The 27,486-nt window shown below is 46.9% G+C and overlaps 1 protein-coding gene across 11 annotated transcripts in view; it reads left to right on the forward strand.

The window, feature by feature from the left end:
* SERGEF (secretion regulating guanine nucleotide exchange factor) overlaps nt 1–27,486 on the forward strand; it is a 263,131-nt gene that overhangs the window by 202,821 nt on the left and 32,824 nt on the right. For 7 of the 11 annotated variants that reach the window (XR_006282354.1, XR_006282351.1, XR_006282352.1 and 4 more), the window contains one exon: nt 279–1,632. The exons of the other annotated variants lie outside the window; for them this stretch is intronic. Coding sequence is in view for 2 of the 7 variants with exons in the window: in XM_038407941.2 (XP_038263869.1) it covers nt 279–350 (72 nt within the window). In the remaining 5 variants the exon portion in view is untranslated. Of the gene's footprint in view, nt 1–278; nt 1,633–27,486 lie in introns of those variants that run through there. 11 annotated transcript variants of the gene reach the window in all.

The following is a 27,486-nucleotide window of genomic DNA, read 5'->3' on the forward strand; positions in this document are numbered from 1 at the left end:
TCTGTGCATCTACAGCAGAGGCAGCTTTAAGGCCTATATAAAATCTGTCTGCAAGCTTCTAATAGAGCAAAATACTTATGTCCAAGGTGCAGGAAGTATGGTGTTTTCATTTTTTTTTCAGAGATGAACATATTGTCTTGTTTAAAACAATGAGATCTCCTGAGAAACTCCCTCCATCACATCGCCCCCTCCCCTGACTCCAGTGAGATTTAGGTGAAATCAAGGCTACAATGCACTGTATAATGCTTACGTCAGAAATTCTCTTTTCTTTCACACAGGCTGCCAGTAAGACTCCAAGGCCTCATCTGGCTTCTGAGGATGATGGGTCTGCAACAGCTTTTTCATACTAACGGATTTTCTTTTGGAAGCTGCTGCACCTGCAGAGATTAACAAAATAGTCAATAAAGCTCAAAAAGTCAAAATTGTAAAGTAACAGTCGGTTTGATAAGATGGGAAAGCTGCTGCAAAAAGTAATTAAAATGGATCATCAAGATTTAACATAATATGGAATTCTACTTTGATCTACAGGAAAACACATTCTATCCACAGGAAAAAATCCTCCTTTAAGACAGCTGAAATAAGGAGTGTATTTTTAAAGGGGTGAAACTCTCTAATAATTTTCTGTCTAATGAACTATTAGAAGTAATAGTGTTAATACAGTCCATTGATGATAATGAACATTGGTTCTGTAAATGCATTTAGTTTCTCTACAGTAGATTTTCTATATATTCAAATCTAAGCATTTTATCTGTGTCATTTAATTTTCCTGAAAACCCTGTATTGAAGCTTGGATACGTTTCCTTTTCCCTTTTACGAATACTCTGATGGGAGTCTAGTATCTGGCAATGGGTTGATGATGATTAGAACTTTGATAAGTACTAGCTTCTAGTCTTTTGTCATGCTGTTCACTGTCAAATGGCTTCTGTCCTGCCCAGCCAGTTACTTCATGGACTAAGGACACAACCTTGTATTGCTTTCGCAGATGTGTGCTTTTCCTTGAGTTCCGACTATTCCCCCTATTTTAGACCAAGGTCATTACAATTTGGTTTCTCCCTGAGCAATATTCTGCCTTTTCATAGACCTCAGCTCCTTACCTAATAAGATTGAATGTTGATATGTTTCCACACCCAGATATGCCAATCATGCCTTAATTGACTACAATGACTTTAATTGGATGAGAATAACAAGACAACAAAACAACAAAAATTAATAAATGTAGCTTAGGGAGTAGCTCCTTCTTTACAAGCTACATGCAGCTCACCTCATTCTTATATCAGGTCAAGATTCTCAGAAGTGACTAGTAACTTTTGGGTGCCCCATTAATGACACCATAAAGGAGCTTGATTTTCAGTGCTTTTGGGAAAAAGGGGCCCCTTTAAGGTCTCAGTAAATGTTGGCTTTAGTCCTCAACTTCAGCTGCAACAGAGTGTCAAACTCTACTCCAGGAGGTACTTACTTATGTCAGAGATAAACTCTCTTTCTTGTTAATTTAACACCTCTAACATAGCAGTCTCAGGTATTCCTTTGCATCATACCTTTTCTTTCATTTATATCTTTGTAGTTCAGTAATCTTATTTCTCATGACTGTTGTATTTTTAAAGACATCACTGAATATAGTGTGACAAAGCTCTGTCCTTGCCTCTGTGGGTCCCGCGTTTCCTGGCAGATTTCGCTAGCCTCGGAGGCTCACTGTGACCCTCCATGTAACCCTTCTTTCTCTAGAGACAAGGGTCAGAGACAGTCTACTGAGCCATTTTCATCATAAGCCAGCGAGGGAAGTGAGGAGAAGTTATCCTTCCTTGCACGGTCTCTGTTGTCTCCCAGTCTCAGTGATTAAATAGGGGGCAAAGGTGGGGGGGGGGGAGCCCGGGCCCACCCTCTACTCCGGGCTCCAGCCCAGGGACCCTAATAGTATCATCTATGGTAGTTGACCTTTTAGAAACATGACACGTACAATTCTCTGGGCTACTTTCCCCACAGCAGCCCTCACTTCCTCAAGGTCCACTTCACCCTTACCTTAGGGCCTCCTTCCTTGTGCCTGATATGGTGTGTACTACTCAGCCTCTCCAACTACACAACTTCTTCCCACAGCTCCTGACATACACTCCCACCTGATTGACTGGGAGGCTTTTAACTAGTTTCAGCCAGCCCCTGATTGGCTTCAGGTGTCCCACTCAACCTAGCTTTTTCCCTGCCTTCTGGAAAGTTCTTAATTGGCCCCAGGTGTCTTAATTGACCTGGAGCAACTGCCATTTCACTTATCCTGGTGCCAGGGATTTGTTTAGCGTGGAGCGAATCTCTCTCTCCCACACCGCTCTTCCATAGCCTTCTAGCTTGGAGGGAGGTGGGAAGCTGCTACTCCTGCTGCTGCTAGGCCCTAAGCTCTCCCTGCTGCTCCAGCTGCTCCCCTGGCTGAGCCAGACACCCCCCATTCTCTGCTACTTGGCTGCTGGACCCCCCACTCTTAGGTGCTGCTACTGCTGCAACTGCAGCCCCGGGGGGGGGGCTGCTAGCCCACTCCCCAGAGAGGAGGAGTGAGGGACCCCAGCCACTGTTGTTGTGGATACCACCACCACCACCTGAGAGGGGTCCTTTCTGCCTGCCTGGACGACCACCTGGAGTTCCTGGAGCTGCTGCTGCTGCAGAGGCCGCTGCCTGGAGCTGCTGAAGCCCAAGGAGGAGAAGAAGAGGATCATCTGCCAGTGGGGCAGCACCTAGAGACTTTGCAGACCACCGTGGAGGGGGCCCTAAGACTGAGTAATTTTCAAACTGTGCTCTTGTGGTGGGGGTTTTGACTGTGTTTGTAGGGACACCGGGGGTGTGGCGTGGAGCTGCCCCCCTGATCCATCTGTGTGTCCCCCCCCAACCCCCACCACTTTTACTACCACCGCTGCCCCCTCCACTACCCCCACTGGCTGTATACCATCTGCCTCAGCTCCTGCCTCTGGACTCAGCTGCTTGCTTGGCTTGCCATGCCCTATTTCCACCCTTTGGGCCAGAAGCAGCAGCAAGCTAAAAAAGACTTGTGCAAGTGCACATGGGCACATGTGTCCCCCCTGGACTGCCTACCCCCCAGCTTTGCCCTTTACTACCTGCCCCATTTGCCACTTGCTTTGCCTCCTCTTTTGCCCCAGCCCCCCTTACTAGCTTCAGTTTGTTTGCCTGCCCCGGCCATTTCCTTCTGCAGCCTTTGTTTGTTTGCCCCGCCCCAGCCTCTGAAGCTAGCCCCTTGGTTTCCCTGTTCTACCCCCAGACCGCTTAACCCCTCGCTCCGTGTGCCCATGCCCCCTCCCATGCGCTTGTGCAATTCCCCATTTCAGTTGCAACCCTCTTCACTGCACCTTCAATGTTGTTGAATCCCCCCCTCCATAGTGCACCAAGAGGAGCCGGAATTTCCACCTTGTGTCGGTGACTGACCCCTAACCACTGATTGCCCCCCGTCCAGCTCACCCCTTTTGGCGCCCTCCTCCCCTGCCTGCAGCCTAGCGGGGAGGAGTGGTCGACCTGCTTCCCCTCTCCCCTCCTCCTTTTGGTGTCCCCCTTTCCTCCTTGCTCATGATGGCGGGGGATGAGACGGGTGAGACCTCTCCAGTAGCCCGAGCTCTCCCTCTCCCGCCTGCCCCTCTGTCACCCCCCCAAACTTCTACGTCCGCTGCCAAACCATCTGGTATCGCCCCCGCTGGGGCACCAGCAGCGACGGGCACCGAAGTGACCTCCACTGCTGCCACGTCTATCACCCCCTCAGATTTGGGGGGAGTCCTCCCAGCCGGCGGGAAGGGCCAGGGAAAGAAGAAGGGGAAGGGCCCCGCTAAAAAGACCAGGCCCTCCATGGCAGGGGCTGCCCCCAATGCCCCGGCCCCATCTCCAGCTGGGGCGCCCCTCCCCGCTGTTCCCTCCACCAGCTCTGCAGGTGTCCCTCCCCCGGCCCCTAGAGCATACGCCCAGGTGGCGGCAGCCCCCCCGCCTGCCGCTACATCATTTCTCCAGCCCACCGCCTCCGCTACCATCTATAGCGGCCGGGGCCCCTTTCCCACCATGACCAGGAAGCACGGCGTCCGTTGCCTCCTGGTGCCCGCCTCGCCCCACGTGGAGACCTATGTGCGGGCGTTGGCGAGGGTGGTGGGGCCCACGGCCATTGTGGCGGCCTCCAAAATGTATGGCAAGATTGTCTTCTTCTTAGCATCGGAGGCCGCCGCCCAGGAGGCGGTGGAGAAGGGCCTGGCGGTGGGGGGCGTGTTCGTCCCTTTAGAGCCGCTAGAGGACCTGGGCGTCCGCCTGGTCCTGACCTCCGTCCCTCCCTTTCTCCCCAATGCCGCCCTGTTACCCGCCCTTTCTACCTTGGGAAAGCCCATCTCTGTCATCAGCCCTCTCCCGTTGGGCTGCAAAGACCCCGCCCTCCGTCACGTCCTCTCGTTCCGCCGGCAAGTGCAGCTTCAACTGCCGCCGGCGGCGCGCGACAGAGAGGCACTCGAGGGGTCCTTCCTAGTTCCCTACCAGGGGGCCCGTTACCGGGTGCATTATTCCACGGGGGAGGCCCAGTGCTACCTTTGCCGGGCGATGGGGCACGTCCGGAGGGACTGCCCCCTGGCCTGGGAAGAAGGGGCATCCAGGACCCCCGAGCCCCGGCAGGGCACCGGCCCCGTCATCGCCAACGCCCCTGGCTGCCCGGGGCCTGAAACCGCCCCTCCTCCTTCCCAGTCCATCATTGCTCCCGCTCAGGCCCAAGGGGCATCTCCCCCACTATGCCCAGACGAGCGGGAGAACCCCGCCCCCACTGTTTGCAATCTGGCGAGGCCTGTGGAGGAGGGTGCGGCAGGGACACCGCCGGGCATGGGTGAGGGCCCGCCCCAAGGGGAATCTTCCCTCCCTTGTGCTGCCCCACCATTACCCCCTCGAGTCCCTGAGCCATTGCCTCTGCCCCCTGACACAACCCCTGCTAGCCAGCCCCCGGATGATGCCATGGAGGGCTGGGCCCTAGTCCAGGGGAAGCGAGGCAAGCGGAAGGCTCGAGCTCCGCTCCTCCCATCTGACGCGGAGGCCCCCCGGAAGACCAGGAAGGGGGGCACCAATGCTGAGCCTTCCGCTCTACCCAAGGGTGTGTTCCATCCACCAGAGCCGGCTGGGGAAGACGTGGCAGCACTGGAAGGCGGTATCTCCCCTCCACGGGAGTCCCTCCCCTCCAAGACCCCCGAGGCACCATCTGAAACCCCAGTGTGCCCCGAAGTAACCGTTGCGTCAGGTGCCGGCGGGGAGAATCCCGGGGTAGCGGAAAACAATTTCCCCTCTATATATGAGAGATCAAGGCCCTGGGTCTGACCCCGGTCACCCAGGGGGTGGACGATCCTATGCCAGCGGGCCTCGATCTGGGCGACTTCATTCCAGCCCCCCTTTCCCCATACTCCCTCCCCGTAACCATTGCTTCTGCTCCCACCTCCGAGGAGCCCCTGGACTCCTCCATCAACCCGGCTGCAGAGGGCACCCCGCTGAGAGCCGCCGAGCCAGTTGAGGCGACGGCCAGTGCCACGCGGCTGGAACCTGAGCCACCAGGGGCATCCCTCGCTGGTGAGGAGCATTCGACCTCCTTTCCGGGAGAGGACCCTACAGAAGAAAGTCCACCTCCTGATGCCGTGGCTGCCAAATCCACCAGAGAGCTTGCGCCCGGCATCAGTGAGAGCCCTCTCCCGACCCAGACTCTCACCTCTCCCCCTGCCCCTGCCCTTATCCCGCCCACCTCCCGAGATATTATTGCCACCCCTGGGACAGTCTCCTTCCCCTTTCCAACAGATGACTCCCAGGGAATGGCCTTTGTGTTTGCCCGTCCCGACCCACCAGGGGCTGCTATCCTCCCTCCGCCGCCCCCTATCGCCCCAGCATTCAGGTCAACCCATCAAGAGCCCCGTCGGGGGTCCGCACCCTGTCTGCCCGTCCCGCTGGGCCAGGGGACTGTACCAAGGGCCCCATCGGGGAGCAACCAGACCATAACCCCAGCCCCCCATGCGCTGCGAGAGGAGTTGCGGGAGTTCCTAGAAGACGTCCGTGGCTCCCGCAACAAAGTCCAGCTTGCCCTCCAGCGATGGGGGGACTTTAATCAAATCCTCCGGGCCGCAAGGGCCCTCATGGGGGAGGGGAAAAGGACTGGGAGACAGGGCGCCGCGGCCTACCAGCGGGTCCGCCACTTCCGTGACTCCTTACTCACCTACGGGGTGGGTCACGGACTGCTGCGCGGCCCGCCGGGAGCCACGAGCATCCCTGCCGGCGAGGATCCCCCCCAGCCCTCCTCATGGCACCCTTTACCATCGCAACATTGAACACCCGTGGCTATAAGATGGGTCTCCGCAGGTCCCAGGTGCTCTCCTTCCTTCGAGAGGGGAGGTACTCTGTGGTTTTCCTGCAGGAGACCCATACGGATCCGACCGCCGAAGACAGCTGGCGGCTGGATTGGGGGGACAGGGTCTACTTTAGCCACCTCACAGTTCATACGGGTGGAGTGGCGACCCTGTTCTCCCCCGACCTACGGCCCAAGGTGCTGGGGGTCGCCGAGGCTGTGCCGGGTCGCCTGCTGCACCTCCGGGTCCAAATGGAGGGGCTCGTAGTCAACCTCGTCAACATCTATGCCCCAGCAGCGAGCCTGGAGCGGCTGCAATTCTATCAGCAGGCGTCCGCCTTCTTCGGAACGTTGGATCCTCAGGAGTGCCTGGTCCTGGGAGGGGACTTTAACATCACCCTTGAGGAACGGGACTGCTCGGGGACGGAGCAGAGCCCGGCCGCCATCGCCGTCCTCCAGGAGATAGTCGAACACCACTCCCTGGTGGACGTCTGGCGCGACCATCACCCGGATGACACTTCCACGTTCACCTTTGTCCGGGTGGAGGCCCATCGGTCGCGCCACTCCCGGTTGGACCGCATTTATTTATCACGCTTTCATCTTTCACGAGCCCACTCCTCCAGCATCCGGCCGGCCCCATTTTCTGACCATCACATAGCCACCGTGACAGCCTCCCTCTGCGCGGAGAGGCCGGGGCCGGCCTATTGGCATTTTAAGAACAGCTTGCTGGAGGATGCGGGCTTCGTGGCGTCCTTCCGGGAGTTCTGGCTGGCCTGGCGAGGGCAGCGGCGTGCCTTTCCCCAGATCCAAGGAGTGTACTCCCCACTGAAAGAAAGAAATATATGCAGAGAGAGAATCTTTTTAAAGATTTAAAGGCAGAATCAGAGAGAGTGAATTGAAGACAATGAAACAACTCACACTCACAAGATTAACAAAAGGCTTAGAGAGAAGACAGAGGTCATGGAAGTTTGATCTCACTGCTTTAGTGAAAAGATAATTGTATTTCCAGCAGTGGGAAGGAACTAGAAATACGCTTGCTTTTAATTAATTCCCTCCTTAAGGAAATTTTGTCAGTTTGAGGATTCTGTCTCAGACTTTGATATAGAAAGAGCACATGAGATGTGATAGCCCAAACTTGCTCCCGATCAAAGGCCAAGAGCAGTAATTATTAAAATCTTGAGATTCCAAGAGTCAGACAAATTGCTTCAGTTAGAAGGGAAAAGGATTCAATTACATTCTAAGGCCATAAGATAATGTTCTTTGTAGATCTGAGAGCTGAAATTCAATTTAGAGGGTTGCAGTATGGTGCCCTGCAAAACTCCAGGTCCAGATTAACACGTATGAGGAAATGGGTGGCTTCCTGGATGTCCTTACAAACATTGATAACGAGAAGGAAAAGAGACCAGGAACAGACACCTACCCATGAGAGAAATGGAGAGGAACTGAGCTAGAATGTGCATATTAGTGAGAATGAAAGGAGTTTCAAGACAATAACGCTGTTTATTGTCGGTGAGAAGGAAAGAGGGAGAGTTTTAGCAGGCTGATCTTTAACTGTTTGCTCCCAGGTTATGTAAATAGTTGGTGGTAATTGTTTTACCTGCAACAACCAATGCTTTTAGATAGAAGAAGCTGGAGGGGCAGGGAGGAAAAGAGGGACTCTGGAGGCTGCTTTTAGGTACAAAGGTGCCCAAAGTGGAAATGGCTGCGAGTGGGGAGTGTCGAGGGGCTGCCTGCTCCTCCAAGTTGCATTCACCAGAGCTCTGAAATATCTGAGGATGTAGGCCTCTGTTTGGACTTTATTTAGAACATATAAATGCTTATAGGTATCTGTTTACTCTTTCATAATACCTCACTTGGAGCCCTGTAGACAAGAAGCAGCATGAGACTGGTCCACAAAACGACCCCCAATCTCTCTCTCCTGGGTTTGTAAACACTTTCCTTGATTATTTCTTTTCTTCTTTTTCTATTCCTCTCCCACATCTTGCAGAGTCATCTGTATTATATTGTACAGTATTTTCAAGTCTTACTCCATGTCCCTTAATTTAATTTTCTTAGCAATGCTTTCCAAAGTAAAATGACAGAGCTGAAAATCTATGCAGAACTGAAATCAGAAGATCATGCTGACCTCACCATATCCCCATCCCTCTTAAACAATTGGCAGCAGTCTCCTATAGGTCCCAACTTCTTCAGCCTTTTAGGCAAAAATATGGGGCCCTGCAGTGTGGCCCAAATATCAGAAGTCTCTGGCTGTTTCAGATCAAGGGCAGAAGCTTGTTCCACAGAAGAGAGCCCCTTGTGGAGCATCCTCTACTACCAGCTCCCTTTGTCAAATCAAGGGAGATTCAGCTTGAGCATCATTCCTGACCATAACTGAGGCAGCATAACACAGGGAAGGAGGTCGTCTTTGATGTAGGCCAATCCCAAGCCATTAAGGCCTTTACAGGTCAAAATCAACACCTTAAACATCACCTGGAAACCCATAGGTAAGTCACTGTAGACTGTAGAGCACTGGTGTCTCCTCCTACCAATAAGATGTACACATACCAATCAGGCTGCTGCAGCCTGCACCACCTTTTGTTTCCAGATAGTTTTGAGGCATGCCCCCATGTAGAGGCCATTGGAGCAGCCCGGCCTTGAGGTGGCAAAAGGCCTGGGTCGCTATAGGAAGGCCTACATCCAAAATGCAATTTCCTGATCAGGCAGAGATGGAAGGAAATATTCCTGATCATGGCTACTACATGATCCTCTAGCAGCAGCTGGGGATCTAACAGTACACCTGTGTTACAAGCTTGAATAATATATGAGAGAAACACCCTCAATAAAACAAGAAGATATTATCCATACCATATCTTCCTTTTTTTTCTTCTGGCTCAGAAGCATCACATCGGTCTTAGCCTGGGTTAAGCGTTATCCAGCTGCCTCTGATTTGTGCTCTAGCCTTCTCCAAACACTGAGCCAGGTGTTCCCCAGTTAGTGGTGGGATCAGGTGAAGTGGCTCAAATGAAGATTTCTACTAACCAACTTTCATAACCACAGGGGTAGCCTACATTCCTCCTTACCTGTAAGGGGTTAAGAAGCTCAAGTAACCTGGTTGGCACCTGACCAAAGGAACCAATGGGGACAAAAGATACTTTTAAATCTGGTGGGGGAGGGGGTGTGGAGAAGAGATTTTATTTTGGCTTCTTTGTTTTCTGTGGCCGTTCGCTCTTGGGACTAAGAGGGACTTGACATCAATCCATGTTCTCCAAATCTTTCTGAACAAATCTCTCATATGTCTTGGAAAAATTAGCCATGTGTTGTGTTTGGATCAGAACAAGCCTGAGACTCCTTTATTGATTACAAGCGCAGGGGGGCAACAGCTCTAAGTAGCCGCCCACTGATGCAAAGCAAACACAGCTTTTTAAAGCTTAAAACTACAGACAAATTACACCTACTTCCCTATTAATTACCTTATTTGGAATATAGTGCAAAATTAACACTGGTCAAAAGCAAAAAACAAGCATCTCCCCCACTAGGCCCTTCCTATTTTTCACTCTGTTCTTTTGCGGTCACTGACCTTTTTAACACAACTGTTGCAGTTATATATTTCATAAGCTTGACTATTACAAATTTGTTCTGTCAGGGGACTTTTCCATCCTGCCCCTATATGCCCTTTAGGCACAGAAAATCATTGTTCCATTCTGGGGACTTTCCACTATGACTTCTCCTACCCCTTGACACACATAAGCAAGCAGGATCTCAGTTTACGGCCTGCAGGCAAGCTTGACCAAAGTCAGGGCCTTGACCTGAGTTTTATGTCCTGTTAATTTTCCCTCACACGTATTTCAAACCTGTAAGTAACAGCCAGGCAAGGCGTATTAGTTTATCTTTGTTTTCTCAACTTGTGAATTTTCCCTTTGCTAGAGGGAGATTTATCCCTATTTTATTGTAACTTTGAAACTAAGGCTACAGGGGGTTCCTCTGTGCTCTTTGAATTTTCTGCTATTCTGTAAGGTTAACTACCAGACTAAGTTTACAAAGGTGATTCTTTTACCTTTTGTCTTTAAATAAAATCCTTCTTTTTAAGAACCTGACTGATTTTTCCATTGTTCTAAGACCCAGGGGTTTGGGTCTGTAGTCCCTTTGTAACCAGTTGGTGAGAATATATGCCAAACCTTCCCCAGGAAAGGGGGTGTAGGCTTGGGGGAATAGGACTCCAAGTGGTCCTTTCCCTGATTGTTTGTTAAATCAGTTGGTGGTGGCAGTGATCCCAAGGCAAGAAAGAAATCTGTGCCTTGGGGAAGTTTTAACCTAAGCTGGTAAGAATAAGCTGAGGGGATCTTTCACGTGAGTACCTACATCTGTACTCCAGAGTTCAGAGTGGGGAAGGAACCTGACACCAACCATCTTTGTTTTGTTGTGGAGATGAAATTTATATTATCAGAGAGTCATATCTTCTAATTCGCTTACGTTTCAGGCATCAGTCTCTTCTCTGGCCTTTCAAAGTTAAATCCTTCTTGCTCTTTTGAAAGACAGTGTCCCATTATTTCTCAAATGTCCAGCAAAATAATCTTCTTCTTCTTCCTTTTTCCAAAATGTTAATGTCCCACACTAGCTACCAAATGTTGTCTGCCTACTGCTTTCTATAGTCTCTCTTTAGATTGCTGTGAGTTTTTGACAAGACCAGCAATGTTTTTCTTGAGCCAGAAAAGTGTAAATAATTATGTGCACAACGGGAATTCTCAGGGCCTGTCTGCTAACCTCTACCTTAACAGGTTATTCTTTCACTTAGTCATTTTTACTTTTTATGTTTCACTGAACCTGCATTCAAGGGAAGAAGTCTGACTCACCTTGACAATTCTAAATATAGAATTGCCTGAGAGATGGGAGTATGTATTTAATAATACAGTTTTATTTATCAACTTCTTCCTTAGCCTTACCTTCTGGCATATTTCTGAACATGCCATCTCTCCTCCTGTCTCTTTAAAGGGTTATCAGAGTTTAAAATATATTCAAATATTAGATCTTTAGTTAAATTTAACTAATTAAGATTAACCACCACTTAATTAAGATAACATCCTCAGAATAATTAAACTTTCTTAGATGGCATGACAAAGCCCCAGTGATTTACAGCCTATTCTGCTCCATTCTCAGAAAGTATCAGAGGGGTAGCCGTGTTAGTCTGGATCTTTAAAAGCGGCAAAGAGTCCTGTGGCACCTTATAGACTAACAGACATATTGGAGCATAAGCTTTTGTGGGTGAATACCCACTTCGTCGGATGCATGTAGTGGAAATTCCCAGAGGCAGGTATAAATATGCAAGCAAAATCAGGCTAGGGATAACGAGGTTAGTTCATTCAGGGAGGATGAGGCCCTCTTCTAGCAGTTGAGGTGTGCACACCAAGAGAGGAGAAACTGCTTTTGTAGTTAGCTAGCCATTCACAGTCTTTGTTTAATTCTGAGCTGATGGTGTCAAATTTGCAAATGAACTGAAGCTCAGCAGTTTCTCATTGAAGTCTGGTCCTGAAGTTTTTTTGCTGCAGGATGGCTACCTTTAAATCTGCTAGTGTGTGTCCAGGGAGGCTGAAGTGTTCTCCTACAGGTTTTTGTATATTGCCATTCCTAATATCTGATTTGTGTCCATTTATCCTTTTACGTAGGGACTATCCAGTTTGGCCGATGTACATAACAGAGGGGCATTGCTGGCACATGATGGCATATATTACATCGGTGGACGTGCAGGTGAACGAGACAGTGATGGTGTGGCTGATCTGGTTAGGTCCTGTGATGGTGTCGCCGGTGTAGATATGAGGGCAGAGTTGGCATCGAGGTTTGTTGCATGGATTGGTTCCTGAGTTAGTTACTATGGTGCAGTGTGTAGTTGCTGGTGAGAATATGCTTCAAGTTGGCGGGTTGTCTGTGGGTGAGGACTGGCCTTCCTCCCAAGGCCTGTGAAAGTGAGGGATTGTTGTCCAGGATGAGTTGTAGATCACTGATGATGCGTTGGAGATGTTTTAGCTGAGGACTGAATGTGATGGCCATTGGAGTTCTGTTGGTTTTTTTCTTGGGCTTGTCTTGCAGCAGGAGGCTTCTGAGTACACGTCTGGCTCTGTTGATCTGTTTCCTTATTTTCTCGTGTGGGTATTGTAGTTTTGAGAATGTTTGGTGAAGATCTTGTAACAGATCAACAGAGCCAGTATCTATAAAGAATCTTATATGAGTAAATACCGTAGGCTGAGTTTATCCGAATGCAGATTTGTGCATTTAAAATCAAAAAGGTTAATTCAGAGTGTGTTTTCCATAGAAGAACTGGTTGTATGAATCAACGTTTAAGGTGTGGGGCCTGGTTCTCCTCCCACTTAAATTAGTTTTACACCGATGCAATTCCAGTTCCTTTACAATCATATGAGAGGAGAATCAAGTCCTGTTTGTGTGTATGGTCTTATGTAAGAAGAAAGGTTGGTGGTTTTTTTTGTTTTTTTTTTAACCTATTTTGCTCATCAAAACGTAAACATTCATGTAATAAGATGCTTTAGGAACCATGTAGCATTTGAAAATGCACTTTCTACAATTACAGCTTGTTGATCATAGTGCACATCTTGCTTGAAAGAGACATCTGTGATACAGGATTACGAATGGGAATCTGTAAATAAGTTTCATTCTTGCTTTAACACTTGTTTAAGATCAGAAGAAGAACTGTGGGGCTTGAATCCTCAACTTGTGTACAGTGTTTAGATCCTGGTCTATGAACCAAGACCTCTAGGCACTATGATAATATAAATAATAAATAATTGTTGTAACTCAGTTGAAGTCAATGGAATTATAACAATTTACACCAGTTGAGGATCTGGCCTTTAATGTTTAACTATTGGCTGCAGTGAATAAGTAAAAGGAGGTGAAGCAGGTGAATTGCCCAGTTTTTGACCCACATTATTGTTCATAATTAACAAGCAAAAAAGTAGTTTAGAAGGGGGGATATAAACCCCCTGTTCAGCAAGATTCTCAACCTAACTTTGATCAGGTGAGCAATCCCATTTCAGTTTTTCATCAATAAAAGTTGAGATAGTCAATGAGACTATTTAAGGATAAGCATGTACTTAAGTACCTGGCTGAGTCAGGGCCTGATTCACCAAAAAATGCACAGATTATATGTTTGGAGTCTACATCTGACCAAAAAGAAAAGGAGTACTTGTGGCACCTTAGAGACTAACAAATTTATTAGAGCATAAGCTTTCGTGAGCTACAGCTCACTTCATCGGATGCATTTGGTGGAAAAAACAGAGGAGAGATTTATATAAACACACACAGAGAACATGAAACAATGGGTTTATCATACACACTGTAAGGAGAGTGATCACTTAAGATAAGCCATCACCCACAGCAGGGGGGGGGAAAGGAGGAAAACCTTTCATGGTGACAAGCAGGTAGGCTAATTCCAGCAGTTAACAAGAATATCAGAGGAACAGTGGGGGGTGGGGTGGGGGGGAGAAATACCATGGGGAAATAGTTTTACTTTGTGTAATGACTCATCCATTCCCAGTCTCTATTCAAGCCTAAGTTAATTGTATCCAGTTTGCAAATTAATTCCAATTCAGCAGTCTCTCTTTGGAGTCTGTTTTTGAAGCTTTTTTGTTGAAGTATAGCCACTCTTAGGTCTGTGATTGAGTGACCAGAGAGATTGAAGTGTTCTCCAACTGGTTTTTGAATGTTATAATTCTTGACGTCTGATTTGTGTCCATTCATTCTTTTACGTAGAGACTGTCCAGTTTGGCCAATGTACATGGCAGAGGGGCATTGCTGGCACATGATGGCATATATCACATTGGTAGATGCGCAGGTGAACGAGCCTCTGATAGTGTGGCTGATGTGATTAGGCCCTATGATGGTATCCCCTGAATAGATATGTGGACAGAGTTGGCAACGGGCTTTGTTGCAAGGATAGGTTCCTGGGTTAGTGGTTCTGTTGTGTGGTGTGTGGTTGCTGGTGAGTATTTGCTTCAGATTGGGGGGCTGTCTGTAAGCAAGGACTGGTCTATCTCCCAAGATCTGAGAGAGCGATGGCTCGTCCTTCAGGATAGGTTGTAGATCCTTGATGATGCGTTGGAGAGGTTTTAGTTGGGGGCTGAAGGTGATGGCTAGTGGCTTTCTGTTGTTTTCTTTGTTGGGCCTGTCCTGTAGTAGGTGACTTCTGGGTACTCTTCTGGCTCTGTCAATCTGTTTCTTCACTTCAGCAGGTGGGTATTGTAGTTGTAGGAATGCATGATAGAGATCTTGTAGGTGTTTGTCTCTGTCTGAGGGGTTGGAGCAAATGCGGTTATATCGTAGCGCTTGGCTGTAGACAATGGATCGAGTGGTATGATCTGGATGAAAGCTAGAGGCATGTAGGTAGGAATAGCGGTCAGTAGGTTTCCGATATATGGACATCTGACCAAGTGATTCCTCAAAACTCATTCAATCTAGGGCATACATTTTTTTTTAAATGGAAAGCTGAATTTGGGTGAAGACTGTATTTCAAATTATTCTCTCAAGACTTTTATCCTCATTCAGGAGACTCAAAATATTTCCTTCGGTAGCTGCAGTTAGGAAAATTCTCCATAGTATGTTTTTAGCTGATCCTTTATCTAGCAGAGAAAGAAACACATGCTCCTTAACAAAGGGGAAACAGTGTTCCTTGTTTATTTTCGTTAATCTGGGAAGGATGTGTGCCATTATTCCTTTCTCACTGTTTTTTGCCTCCATGTGAATGTCAGAATGGGATTGAGCCTTGAATAGTTGCCCTTCTTTCCAGATACTCTGTGTCCCCTTCAGTTTCTATAGTGTGTCAATTCTCAGTTTAAAAAGAAAAGTATATTACTGTACAAAGGAAATCCTACGTTTTATACTCACTTTTACCAAACCATCACAGGAGTGACATGCTTATTATTACTTCAAGAGTTATTTCACTGTGTCCGGACCTGTAGTAGCACACTTCATCTTCTTTTCTGAAAATTCTGTATTCATTATAATTAATCTAAAATAATCCAGAATGGTTGACAAACATAATTCCTTGTGGTAGGCATTTGCGGCTGCTTTTTAAGTGGTTAGCACCCAGCAACTGTGCCCAATGTACATCACAAGGCATCAAGAGATAGTGTTTCATAGCAGCCATTGGAAGTATTTTTGTGGCTAATCCTCACAATAGGCTTTCCTCTCACTTTCAGCACTCCCACACGCTTAAGGAAAGCAATATGCTAAAGTGACAGGAAACAATCAAAATGGTCACTATACACTTCATTTTTTGGTATAATCAGCATCCTAACCACATTGTCTCCATCCTCAGGCATGCCCACTTCCCACCTACTCCTCAGAGCTCGTGTTTGTACCAGTGCAGAGTTTTTTACTCATATTGCATAGCACTCCTCGCATTTTTGGAGTGCATAATGGTTATTGTGTTTGACTTACCTATGCCAGGGCCGGCTCTACCGTATTTGCTGCCCCAAGCAGCATTCCAAATTGCCGCCACCATGAGTGGCTGAAGAGATGGGAGCTGCCGCCAAATTGCCGCCACCACGAGCGATTGAAGATAGAGGTTGCCGCAGAAATGCCTGTGACAGGGTCGGGCCAGATGGCTACAGGAGAGTAATAGAAGGCAGCTATATTAGCCCCAGATTAAATAGGTCCCTTTTCCCTGGGTAAGGTAACAGGGAAGGTTCCAGAACAATCAGGAACCTTCTGTAGACAATTAAGACAGGCTGATTAGAACACCTGCAGCCAATCAAGAAGCTGCTAGACTCAATTAAGGCAGGCTAATTGAGGCACCTGGGTTTAAAAAGGAGCTCACTTCAGTTTGTGGTGTGCATATAAGGAGCTGGGAGCAAGAGGCGCTAGGAGCTGAGAGTGAGAACGCATACTGTTGGAGGACTGAAAAGTACAAGCATTATCAGACAACAGGAAGAAGGTCCTATGGTGAGGATAAAGAAGGTGTTGGGAGGAGGCCATGGGGAAGAAGCTCAGGGAGTTGTAGCTGTCACACAGCTGTTCCAGGAGGCACTTTAGATAGCTGCATTCCACAGGGCCCTGGGCTGGAACCTGGAGTAGAGGGTGGGCCTGGGTTCCCCCCAAACCTCCCAACTCCTGGTCAGAAACAGGAGGAGTCGACCTGGACTGTGGGTTCATGAAAACAGCCAAACTGAGGGCTGCCGTGAAGCTCCAAGGCGAGCAAATCCGCCAATAAGCGCAAGACCCACCAAAGTAGAGGAGGAACTTTGTCACACGCCTTAACGGCACCCGGACTGCTGCCCCTTGCAGATTGCCGCCCCAAGCACCTGCTTGGAATGCTGGTGCTTGGAGCCGGCCCTGACCTATGCAGTCACAGCACTACCAGTATCTGTCACTTTGTTTGTATGGCACTCTACGCTACCTTGAATATGAAAGGCACTATGATATGTTACTGTATATTCAATCAAATTAAATCTGTTCTAGATGACTGTACTATTCTTTGCCTCACTATATACTATTTACAGAAAGAAAGCAGAAAATCCCATTTGTAGATATATTGTTTAGTTTGGTAATGGCTGGAATGGCTAGTAATTATTAGGTGCATGCTCTATGCTTCAGCACTTTTCATTACTGAAGAAATAAACCAGGAGAGGAGGGTTCATTGTTTTATTAGCTCCCTGAAGGAATCAGATTGTCTTGTAAGCCTGCACTTTTACTTGTTTTTGATTTGCTGTTAGGGAGCAATGACTCTGAATGGCACTTTGACATGGGGCTGCTGATCTAGAAAACTAAGCTAAATCCAGGCCAGGACGGAATAATTAGTGTTAAAATACATTGAATTCGTGGCTTTTTCAGTACAATGTATCCAAATAAAGCATGCTGGACTTTCAGATAACCCAGATGCACCATGGATTTCTTTGTCCAAGTTACTAGGGTGCTTCAGAGATGAGTGGTCTCATAGAGTTTCAAAAGCTGTGCTGGGGGAATCGGCTCAGTGGCTTTACTGAGGCACTTCAGGCATCTGCGAAACGTTTGTTGAAAGTGAGCGTAAGCAGAACAGCAGGAACAAGGGATGTGAGCAAGCTTGTGACCCCTTCTGAGTTCGTGACTGAAGAGTTCAGAATCACTGTGCCTTAATTTAAAATCTTTCTGGCACTTTTCAGAGTAGCAGCCATGTTAGTCTGTATTCGCAAAAAGAAAAGGAGGACGTGTGGCACCTTAGAGACTAAGAAATTTATTTGAGCATAAGCTTTCGTGAACAGCTCACTTCATCGGATGCATTCAGTGGAAAATACAGTGGGGAGATTTATATACACAGATACACAGAGAACATGAAACAATGGGTGTTACCATACACACTATAAGGAGAGTGATCACTCCTTTCAGTGTGTATGGTAACATCCATTGTTTCATGTTCTCTGTGTTTCTGTGTATATTTCTTTTTTCTGGCACTTGAGTCTTGATGCGAGGAGTGGGGCGAGGAGGGGTAAGAGACCTGGAGGTAGAATGTGAATGTAACTCCCTCACTGCCTTGAGATACTGTAAGAGGAATTAAGAGCTAATTACACATTCATGTAATCTGGAAATTTCTTTGCAAAAGGCAAAAACTATCAGACTTAAGAAATAGCGTATGGAAAAAAGAAGGAAGCTGTGAATGCCTCATGCTGCAGCAAGGTGTGTTTATGGCTAGTATATTACACACAAAGAATATGTATTAATGCTACGGTTTAGTTCACATGAACTGGTCTGAGGGGTATAAATGAGTGAATAAGAGAGCTTTCTGTGAAATTCCATATCAACATAAACAAATGCTGTTCTGTGCACTCAAGAGCTGGGCCTTACAATAGAGACAATAAATGCTTTTGGCATCTTAGAGGCTACCAAATTTATTTGGGCAAAACTTTCGTGGGCTAAAACCAACTTCATCGAATAGTTGGTGGTTTGTTTTTTTTTTTTTTTTTTTTTTTGCTGATACAGACGAACACGACCACCACTCTGAAATAAATGCTGTCGTCTTGTTTGGATTCGTTTTTTGTTGTTTTTTTACTGGTGCTTCAGTCTCAAGTTCAGCTTTTAAGTGTCTTGTTGCTATGGAGAAAGAGACACTTGTATCCTATGCAGTGAGTGTATATAGCAATACTCCTTTCCGGTTCCGTGGTGGTGCTGTGTGCCTCTGCATTCTGCGGCTTTTTCCCAAGGAAATCCAGCTCTAACCTGTATGTTGTCTCTTGATTGTCTCTGTCCCTGACTGTTTGATCTCTCTCTCTCCCCCCTCCCCCTCCCCTTTGTGAATGCTTCTTTTCTATCCCTTTTCTCTATCTCTACTCTTATCTGCATCTCCTCTTCTGCCTTTACTTCTCAGCAATGCCTCCCTTTACCTGCACAGTTAAATGAAACTATTGGCTTGCCCTTATCTCCTTTCTCTGACATACTCTTTTCTCTGCATCTCAGCTCAGGCATACCACACTGCTCTAGACACGATAGTACCATATATTTTTCTGCTACTCCATATTTTTTTAATTGAAGCTTTCTAGCACTCAGGTACCTAATATACAGTGGCAACAAATAATAGTACTCTGACTGAACAATAATATGACATCATTAAAGCATTGTGAGTTCTTACTGCTGCAGGGAAAGTATAATTTCTTGCATTTCAAAAAAGTTACAAGTCCACTGTTCAAGCAGCAGCACCACATATAGTATTTCATATTTAAAACTGAGTTCATTGCCACTGCAGGGATATGGAAAGGTCACAGGTACGCAGTCTGAAAGCATCAGTTTATAATGATCCATGCCCACAGGCCATCCATCCAGAGTTTCTGTCACCTGCTAACTGTGTACATATGGTATGCTTATATGTAACTGGTGATTTCCCTTTCGGAAGAAAATGCCAGAAGAGTGGGTATTGGGGCAAAGCAGGAAGGGGGGGTGGTATGTGAGGATGGAGTGAAGCAAGAACATACATAGGTTCTGAAACTTAAGAAAAACATCAGACCTTTTGAATGCTCTTCTGAACAGAGCTCCATAGCTGTTGAGTTTCCCTTATCAATAGCTCTTACCCTTATAGGAAACCTCTATTCACATTTTTCCAAAATTGAGGCTAGGTTACTGAGTGCTTTTATATATGTACTCTTGCCACGCTACTGCTGAGGTCTACAAGAATTAGATAAAGGGGAAAAGTAGAGAATTTTTTCATTTTGGTAAGTCCTGAATGAACAGGGGGAGCTTGGAAAGGGCAGAGTACCTGCTGTGAATACAAACCCCCCTTTTCTTGTCCTCTCCATAGTTTTTATGTAGTTGATCACAAGTTTTTCAAAAGGGCTCAGCTCCCATTTAGGCCCCTAAATGAAGTGGCCAGGTTTTCAACATTCTGAGCACCCAGCAGCACCTATTAAGCTGCTGAGCACTTCTGACAACCTAGTGCTAGCTATATTGGACTGGTCTTTTTATATGCAGCAGTCATGTGCATGAGGTTGGGGTGAAGTGGCCCCACTTGTTCTTTTGGTTACCCTCACTTTAATATTATATTACATTGAAACTCAGTCTGTTCTCTGAATTATCTCTTATACCCTGCTGTGGAGAAAGCCCGCTCATCTGTTCCTGCTGCTCTTAGCTGAGATTGTTATTAAACTTCCATTTGTTAATTGTCCTGTGTCTGTTACCAGCCTGGGGAGTCTAACCTTGCCACTGTGGTAGCCACCCCTTAAGCACATGCATCTGTTTACCTATGCTCAGATATCCTTTCTCTCTTGGGCGAGCATTGGTTTGGCCATGCAGGCACAGAATCAGGTTACACCTCCTTGTGGATCCTCTTAAGTTGCTTCCATATTTCCTTAGTCTCCTGGGAATAACCCAGAATTTCAGCTAACCTGTACCACACTATTTACATTTAACACAGGGGTGTCAAACTCCTTCTGTTCTGAGGGTTGAACTCCTTTCCCAGTAATGGACCATGGACCAATAAAAGATACTACCTCACTCACCTTGTTTCTCTGATATTCTGGGACTGACAGGGCCACAACAACTCTGCATACCTGGACCAGGTTATAAATTTAGGACTTTATGCTGCTTTCAGTCCACAGTGGCACTCTTGCTGATATCCATTATACAACAGTGCAAATAATCATTTTTTTTCCTAATTCTGTGGCTGAATTGTAGATGAAATATTCCTTGGGCCAGAGAGAAAGAGAAAGTGATTCTGTCTTCTAGTGGTGGTTAGGGCACTCGCCTGGGAGAGGTAGACTCAAGTTTCAGTCCCTGCTCCAATGCATGCATACTTGTTTATACAAAGCAGAACAGCTTCAGCAGGAGATAGCGAGAGAGAGCCATTTCAGAATGCCCAGTGATTAGGGCACTCACCTGCTATGTGGGTGACCCCCATTGAAATCCCTGCTCTGAATGAGATAGAGTGAAGACCTGAGCCCAAGTTTCCCACATTCCAGGTGAGTGTGCCAACAACAGGACACTAGGGTATAAGGCTGGGCACCACCATATCCCCCTCCATTTTGTGAATGGGGACTAAGTCCTCTTGTAAATCTAATGTCATCCCCATTTTTTGGCAAAAACTATTTGCTAAATTTATGCTGAATTTGCATACAGTTTCAGTCAACTCAGAACTGCATTTTTCAGCAAATAGACAATTCTTCTGAAAAAATTCATCCAGCTCTAGTCAGTGGGAGATTTGCTCAAGGGTTGAATCTAGCTTTTATAGTAACTGAACTGATTGTTGTTGTTATTGGTATTGTAGTAGTGTCTGCAGGCCAGGGCCCCAGTATACTGTACAACCATCTAACAAATCACTGTTTATTCAGCGCCTCAGTATCTTGCTCTACTATGTGGACCTCTCACCATCATTTTCCTCAACTTGATCTGTGTCTCTTCCCGGTTGGACTGTGTGTCAGTGTGTAGCAGAGTAGTTTTCTATCCATTCTATCTACTGATGCTGGAATGGAATAAGAATTTCTAACAAACAACTTCCTGTGTAGATGCTTGATTAAGTTAGACTGTGAGCCCTGAAGTCATGGACAGTGTCTTGCTATGTGTTTATACAGCACTTGGGACAGTGTGCCTCCAACTTGGCTTGCGATTTTTTGGCACTATTACAATATAAAGAATAATAATACCATGTTATTATGTCATAGTAAATACAGACTTCAAGTGCAACAATATAAAGGATGTCACTGTGGAATCTGGACCTCAACTATCAACGTATAAAAGAGTCATAGAAAAATCTTGTGGGCTTTTCCAAGGTTAACTGCTCATATTTCCATGCAGATACCACTTTGTTGGCTGGCTTTTTCTCATTAAAGATAAAGGTTATGGAGAACGAGGCCCTATTCTTACAGTGATCCCAGCACAGGGGACTTGTTATAAAGTTGGGGGTGGGGTTACTTATTGAAAGTGGAAAATCAAAGTTGGTATAAGGGGAATATAATACATATTAAATTATTCATTCTACATTTATATGTAGATTCATTTAAGAGTTACATATTTGTATTAGTGGTACTTTACATGCATCATAAACACACAAGCATGCTTTTAAAAAAAGTGATGTATGTTTATCGAGTGAAGAGAATTATGAAACACAAATACTCCATCATAATTTCTTTGCCAAGATGAGCCCGATTGTGATGCTGAAGACTCTTACAGGCTTTCTTCGTCTTGCAATTAGGTTTCTGAAGAAAAGCCTACACAGTTGCATTTAATGCCTGTAAATAAGATGCTAAATCAAAGGATGTTTTGGAAAATACACCTTTTTCTTTCAATTTAAATGGAAGGGAGAGCAAGCCACGTATTTTGAACCTGTTCCTTCTCCCATTTAAGTCAACAGAAATGTCGCTATTGTAATGGAAGCAGCAACAGGCTTTTTATTTGCATATCAACCAATTGTGTCTGATCTTTACATGGATGTGTGGTGGGAGGTTGGACATCAAGAGACTTTTCCCTCTGTGACACACGTAAAGACCAGACAGAACTGTGTAGCCACTGCATTCTGGGGAGAACAGGCTCTACTGTGTTCCAGGTGACCAAGGAAGGTTGTGGAATCCCCATTAGTCGTGGTTTTTAAGAACAGGTTGGACAAACACCTGTCAGGGTTGGACTAGGTTTACGTTATCCTGCCTCAGCACAGGAGGCTGGACTAGATGACATGGCAATGATACTTTTTTGTGATATGAACATCTGCCTCCTGGGATCACCAAAAAGCCATCATAGAATCATAGAATATCAGGGTTGGAAGGGACCCCAGAAGGTCATCTAGTCCAACCCCCTGCTCAAAGCAGGACCAAGTCCCAGTTAAATCATCCCAGCCAGGGCTTTGTCAAGCCTGACCTTAAAAACCTCTAAGGAAGGAGATTCTACCACCTCCCTAGGTAACGCATTCCAGTGTTTCACCACCCTCTTAGTGAAAAAGTTTTTCCTAATATCCAATCTAAACCTCCCCCATTGCAACTTGAGACCATTACTCCTCGTTCTGTCATCTGCTACCATTGAGAACAGTCTAGAGCCATCCTCTTTGAAACCCCCTTTCAGGTAGTTGAAAGCAGCTATCAAATCCCCCCTCATTCTTCTCTTCTGCAGACTAAACAATCCCAGCTCCCTCAGCCTCTCCTCATAAGTCATGTGCTCTAGACCCCTAATCATTTTTGTTGCCCTTCGTTGTACTCTTTCCAATTTATCCACATCCTTCCTGTAGTGTGGGGCCCAAAACTGGACACAGTACTCCAGATGAGGCCTCACCAGTGTCGAATAGAGGGGAACGATCACGTCCCTCGATCTGCTCGCTATGCCCCTACTTATACATCCCAAAATGCCATTGGCCTTCTTGGCAACAAGGGCACACTGCTGACTCATATCCAGCTTCTCGTCCACTGTCACCCCTAGATCCTTTTCCGCAGAACTGCTGCCGAGCCATTCGGTCCCTAGTCTGTAGCGGTGCATTGGATTCTTCCATCCTAAGTGCAGGACCCTGCACTTACCCTTATTGAACCTCATTAGATTTCTTTTGGCCCAATCCTCCAATTTGTCTAGGTCCTTCTGTATCCTATCCCTCCCCTCCAGCGTATCTACCACTCCTCCCAGTTTAGTATCATCCGCAAATTTGCTGAGAGTGCAATCCACACCATCCTCCAGATCATTTATGAAGATATTGAACAAAACGGGCCCCAGGACCGACCCCTGGGGCACTCCACTTGACACCGGCTGCCAACTAGACATGGAGCCATTGATCACTACCCGTTGAGCCCGACAATCTAGCCAGCTTTCTACCCACCTTATAGTGCATTCATCCAGCCCATACTTCCTTAACTTGCTGACAAGAATGCTGTGGGAGACCGTGTCAAAAGCTTTGCTAAAGTCAAGAAACAATACATCCACTGCTTTCCCTTCATCCACAGAACCAGTAATCTCATCATAAAAGGCGATTAGATTAGTCAGGCATGACCTTCCCTTGGTGAATCCATGCTGACTGTTCCTGATCACTTTCCTCTCCTCTAAGTGCTTCAGGATTGATTCTTTGAGGACCTGCTCCATGATTTTTCCAGGGACTGAGGTGAGGCTGACCGGCCTGTAGTTCCCAGGATCCTCCTTCTTCCCTTTTTTAAAGATGGGCACTACATTAGCCTTTTTCCAGTCATCCGGGACTTCCCCCGTTCGCCACGAGTTTTCAAAGATAATGGCCAAGGGCTCTGCAATCACAGCCGCCAATTCCCTCAGCACTCTCGGATGCAATTCGTCCGGCCCCATGGACTTGTGCACGTCCAGCTTTTCTAAATAGTCCCTAACCACCTCTATCTCTACAGAGGGCTGGCCATCTCTTCCCCATTTTGTGTTGCCCAGCACAGCAGTCTGGGAGCTGACCTTGTTAGTGAAAACAGAGGCAAAAAAAGCATTGAGTACATTAGCTTTTTCCACATCCTCTGTCACTAGCTTGCCTCCCTCATTCAGTAAGGGGCCCACACTTTCCTTGGCTTTCTTCTTGTTGCCAACATACCTGAAGAAACCCTTCTTGTTACTCTTGACATCTCTTGCTAGCTGCAGCTCCAGGTGCGATTTGGCCCTCCTGATATCTTTCCTACATGCCCGAGCAATATTTTTATACTCTTCCCTGGTCATATGTCCAACCTTCCACTTCTTGTAAGCTTCTTTTTTATGTTTAAGATCCGCTAAGATTTCACCATTAAGCCAAGCTGGTCGCCTGCCATATTTACTATTCTTTCGACTCATCGGGATGGTTTGTCCCTGTAACCTCAACAGGGATTCCTTGAAATACAGCCAGCTCTCCTGGACTCCCTTCCCTTTCATGTTAGTCCCCCAGGGGATCCTGGCCATCTGTTCCCTGAGGGAGTCAAAGTCTGCTTTCCTGAAGTCCAGGGTCCGTATCCTGCTGCTTACCTTTCTTCCCTGCGTCAGGATCCTGAACTCAACCAACTCATGGTCACTGCCTCCCAGATTCCCATCCACTTTTGCTTCCCCCACTAATTCTACCCGGTTTGTGAGCAGCAGGTCAAGAAAAGCGCTCCCCCTAGTTGGCTCCCCTAGCACTTGCACCAGGAAATTGTCCCCTACGCTTTCCAAAAACTTCCTGGATTGTCTATGCACCGCTGTATTGCTCTCCCAGCAGATATCAGGAAAATTAAAGTCACCCATGAGAATCAGGGCATGCGATCTAGTAGCTTCCGTGAGTTGCCGGAAGAAAGCCTCATCCACCTCATCCCCCTGGTCCGGTGGTCTATAGCAGACTCCCACCATGACATCACTCTTGTTGCACACACTTCTAAACTTAATCCAGAGACACTCAGGTTTTTCCACAGTTTCGTACCGGAGCTCTGAGCAGTCATACTGCTCCCTTACATATAGTGCTACTCCCCCACCTTTTCTGCCCTGCCTGTCCTTCCTGAACAGTTTATAACCATCCATGACTGTACTCCAGTCATGTGAGTTATCCCACCAAGTCTCTGTTATTCCAATCACGTCATAATTCCTTGACATCACCAGGACCTCCAGTTCTCCCTGCTTGTTTCCAAGGCTTTGTGCATTTGTATATAAGCACTTGAGATAACCTGTTGATCGCCCCTCATTCCCAGTATGAGGCAGGAGCCCTCCCCTCACAGACATTCCTGCCTGTGCTTCCTCCCGGTATCCCGCTTTCCCACTTACCTCAGGGCTTTGGTCTCCTTCCCCCGGTGAACCTAGTTTAAAGCCCTCCTCACTAGGTTAGCCAGCCTGCTGGCAAAGATGTTCTTCCCTCTCTTCGTAAGATGGAGCCCGTCTCTGCCCAGCACTCCTCCTTCATGGAACACCATCCCATGGTCAAAGAATCCAAAGCCTTCTCTCCGACACCACCTGCGTAGCCATTCGTTGACCTCCACGATTCGACGGTCCCTACCCAGGCCTTTTCCTTCCACGGGGAGGATGGACGAGAACACCACTTGCGCCTCCAACTCCTTTATCCTTCTTCCCAGAGCCACGTAGTCCGCAGTGATCCGCTCAAGGTCATTCTTGGCAGTATCATTGGTGCCCACGTGGAGAAGCAGGAAGGGGTAGCGATCCGAGGGCTTGATGAGTCTCGGCAGTCTCTCCGTCACATCACGAATCTTAGCCCCTGGCAAGCAGCAGACTTCTCGGTTTTCCCGGTCAGGGCGGCAGATAGATGACTCAGTCCCCCGGAGGAGAGAGTCCCCGACCACCACCACCCGCCTTCTCCTCTTGGGAGTGGTGGTCGTGGAACCCCCAACCTCAGGACATCGCATCTCATGCCTCCCAACCAGCGGAGTCTCCTTCTGCTTTCTCCCCCCAGACATATCATCTGGTCCACTCTCCGCAATGGTACCTGTGGAGAGAACATGAAAGCGGTTAGTTACCTGTGTCTGTGTTACTGGAACCCGGACATTCCGCTTACCTCTTCTGGAGGTCACATGTTGCCAAGCTTCTTCACTGGCCTCTTGGCTCCTCTGTGCAACCTGCTCTACATCTTTAGAGCTTTGTGCCCCTAGAAGGCTATCCTGAGTTTGGTCCAGAAAATCCTCAGTCAGTAGCTGTGCTGGGAGGCACTTAAAGCATTAACACTGATTTAGTTGGAGATTGGTCCTGCTTTGAGCAGGGGGTTGGACTAGATGACCTCCTGAGGTCCCTTCCAACCTTGATATTCTGTGATTCTATGGTTCTATGTAGATCTCACTTCCGCCAGACGTAGCACTATCTGGGTCGCATCCATTCACTACTGACATGGGCTGGATTTGAACCAGCAACCCTGAGGCTTTCCATCCTAATTTCCTGAGCTACACAATCACCCATTGGGTCTAGACTCACGTTTTGTGTGTGTTTATAATTTCATGTCTTTCTGAATGAGAAAAATGCATGTAGTTTCACCCTCCATTTTGTTCATTTCCTGCCCTCCCCTTTGTAAAATCTCTGTGAGGCCCAAGTGCTCAAAGATCTGTAGTGATGTTAGACAAGGCAAAATAACACTTCAGTGTAAATTTCCTTGCTGGAGTTAAGTAGCTTGCCACAGTTGTGTAATTTCAGCAAAAAATCAAGTTATAACCCAGGCAAGACTAGTACTATAAAAATCAAAATGACCCAAACAATCTCAGGATTTAGGTAAAGGATGCCTGTTGCATATAAATAAAAAAATGCGCTATTGTTTATTTTAAAGCCAAGGGAAATGCAAAGGCAAGGGAAATGACTGTACAATATCTGTGCGTGATCATTTGAGAGTTCCACGCTATGCTAGGATTTCTCTCTGGCAATCTAATCTGCCTCAAGTGGCTAAAGTCTGTTAGCTTCCTGCAGATGGAAACAGATCTTGACTTTGCGACGCACAGTCCATATCCTTGTGGGATGGCTCTCAGAAAAGATTAGCTTTCTTACTGAGTTCATTCTGACATTAAAATATATCTAGCTTGTAATGATTTAAACATTAACTCGGATGGTCTTAGCCATAGTAACGCATCTGTGTCCAGTGATAAAGTTCATTTGCTCAGTTCATGTAGTGTATTGTTTTCTTCAGCTGCAGATATAGAGGCTGTCACAGTTTAGGGCAACTGCACCCATATTCCCCCTCCATGGTCCAGTGAGGGCACCCACTTTATGCTCCAGGCTCCTCAGATGTCACTTTCTTGGGTAGAGACCCACATCTTTCTCCTTCCCTGACTGGGGTTTTTCCAGAAAGCACAGTTCCCTGCCTCCACTGTGAATTCCTCAGC

Source organism: Dermochelys coriacea, chromosome 6 (assembly GCF_009764565.3).
Source record: "Dermochelys coriacea isolate rDerCor1 chromosome 6, rDerCor1.pri.v4, whole genome shotgun sequence".
Taxonomy (NCBI): Eukaryota; Metazoa; Chordata; order Testudines; family Dermochelyidae; genus Dermochelys; species Dermochelys coriacea.